General features: G+C 53.0%; 1 protein-coding gene across 1 annotated transcript in view; it reads left to right on the top strand.

The window, feature by feature from the left end:
* LOC310808830 (extracellular matrix protein 2) overlaps positions 1–1,192 on the top strand; it is a gene marked incomplete at both ends in the record, with an annotated part of 14,974 nt that extends 13,782 nt beyond the window's left edge. Inside the window, 2 exons of the mRNA XM_083675931.1 lie at positions 114–437; positions 1,006–1,192. Coding sequence (XP_083532057.1) covers positions 114–437; positions 1,006–1,192 — 511 coding nt within the window. The remainder of the gene's footprint in view (positions 1–113; positions 438–1,005) is intronic.
* Positions 1,193–2,500: the final 1,308 nt, after the last annotated feature.

The following is a 2,500-nucleotide window of genomic DNA, read 5'->3' as shown; positions in this document are numbered from 1 at the left end:
TCACAGTCCATTGAAAGCTATGAATCTGTCATTAAAACCTTCTCTCTCCTCTGTGTGTGTGTGTGTGTGTGTGTGTGCGTGTGTGCGTGCGTGTGTGTGTGTGTGTGTCTCAGTGCGTTGGAGGCCTTGGACCTGTCCCATAACCGCCTCTCTTCCGTGCCCCTGTACCTGCCCCGCCGCCTGCGTCAGCTGACCCTACAACACAACGTGATTGGTCGGATCCCCATCCACGTGTTTCGACATTTGCGTCCCGGGTTGGAATCCCTCCGCCTCTCCCACAACGACCTGGGAGACGAGGCGATCCAGGCAGGCTCCTTTTTCGGTCTGTATAAGACACTCATTGAACTCCTATTGGACAATAACCGTCTGGGGGCGGTCCCTCGAACTCGCCAGTTCAAGAACCTACAAGTGCTGAGGCTCGACCACAACCACATCAGGTACAGTAGGACCGCAAAAGGACCAGGCGGTCATACAAACACAGCATGACCACAACCTCATCTAGATAGCATTGAGGAACCAATCAGAGCGTTCCATATGGATGTGGTCTCCTTCCTGCGATTGAAACCAGAGACCAATTAGATCTCAGACAGACTAATCACCCAATCACAGAGCTTGCTTTGGCAGGGTGCCCAGAGAGGCCTGCGCACACACACACACACACACACACACACACACACACACACACAGACACACACACGCACGCACGCATGCACACACGCACGCACGCACGCAGACAGGCACAGACACACACAGACACACACACACACACACACAGAGACACACACACACACACAGACACACACACACACACACACATGCATATACACGCACGCACGCACGCACGCACGCACGCACGCACGCACGCACACGCACACACACACAGACACACACACACAGACACACACACACACACACACACACACACACACACAGACACACACACACACACACAGACACAGACGCTGTAATGGTTGTTGGATGACGTAGCTGTGTTGTGTGCTGCAGGTCCGTGCCTGCGGGGGAGGTGTGTCACCCCCGGGTGACGTCGGTGTCCCCCCTGGCCTCCCTCCACCTGGAGGACAACCTGATCCAGGTGGAGCTCATCCCCCCCGCTGCCTTCTCCTGCCTCAGAGACCCCCACAGCCTGGTCCTACAGCCCCAGCAGGGCCAGACGCAGGAGCAGGGGGCCTGAACACACACACACACACACACACACACACACACACACACACACACACACACACACACACACACACACACACACAAACACACACACACACACACACACACACACACACTCTCTCTCTCTCTCTCTCTCTCTCTCTCTCTCTCTCATCTTTACCACCGATCCTACAACCCACCACTTTTCACACCCTCATCTTCATCATCATCTTCATCTTCATCTTCTTCATCCTCAACCATCACCATTGCCTTTCCTGACCTCATCTTCTTCCGACCCTGTTCACCTTCCTGGACCAGACGGACCCGACAGACCCTACAGGATGTCTGCCGCTCAGACCTCATGTTGAGCTCCGTCAGTCAAATGAATGAAATGACAGATGAAGTGTTGATGAATTATACGGTTATGAGACAATGAATAAACAGCAGTTTAGAGCTGCTAAAACCAATGTTTGTGTCATTAAACACATCATTAAACACACACACACACACACACACACACACACACACACACACACACACACACACAAACACACACACACATATAAACATCTTTCACCACCCAGCTAGTGAAAACACATACGTCATATAGGGGGTCCAGGGGGGACCCCTCTTTGAGCTGGTAGAGAGAGAGAGAGAGAGAGAGAGAGAGAGGGAGGGGGGCTTTCATAACTCTAATATGGAGTTAGTCAGACTAGCTGCCTCGCTTGGAGAATACAATGGCTGTTCTTCCACACACACACACACACACACACACACACACACACACACACACACACACACACACACACACACACAATGCAGCGCTGAGTAGAGAGAACATTGATACCTAATATCCAACTGAACCCAGGCACAGAGAGAGAGAGGGGGGGGAGGGGGGGAGGGGAGGAGAGGAGGGAGGAGAGATGAAGGAAGCTGGGAGGGGAGGAGAAGAGAGAGAGAGGGGAGGGAGGAGGGCAGAGAGTTGGACCTGGTTCTGAGCTGCTCCTCTTCCCCTTCTGGAACCCAAGCTGTGGCCTGGTGTCCTGCCAGCCTTATTGACAAAATGACTCCATAGATCTCCATGTTCCCAGCTCTCTCTCTCTCTCTCTCTCTCTCCCTCTCTGTTATTCAACCGTTCACAATCAGCCATTCTTCTGCCTGCTCTCTCTGCTGGCTTCAGGAGAGATTCTCGGAGCTCTTAGTTGTGTGTGACGTTGTGTGTGTGTGTGTGTGTGTGACGGTGTGTGTGACGTGTGTGTGACGTGTGTGTGTGTGTGTGTGTGTGTGTGTGTGACGGTGTGTGTGTGTGTGTGTGTGTGTGTGTGTGTGTGTGTGTGTG

Source organism: Argentina silus, assembly GCF_951799395.1.
Source record: "Argentina silus genome assembly, chromosome: 8".
Lineage (NCBI taxonomy): Eukaryota > Metazoa > Chordata > Actinopteri > Argentiniformes > Argentinidae > Argentina > Argentina silus.
Note: the sequence above shows the minus strand (reverse complement) of the source record. Positions and strands in the feature narration are given on the sequence as shown.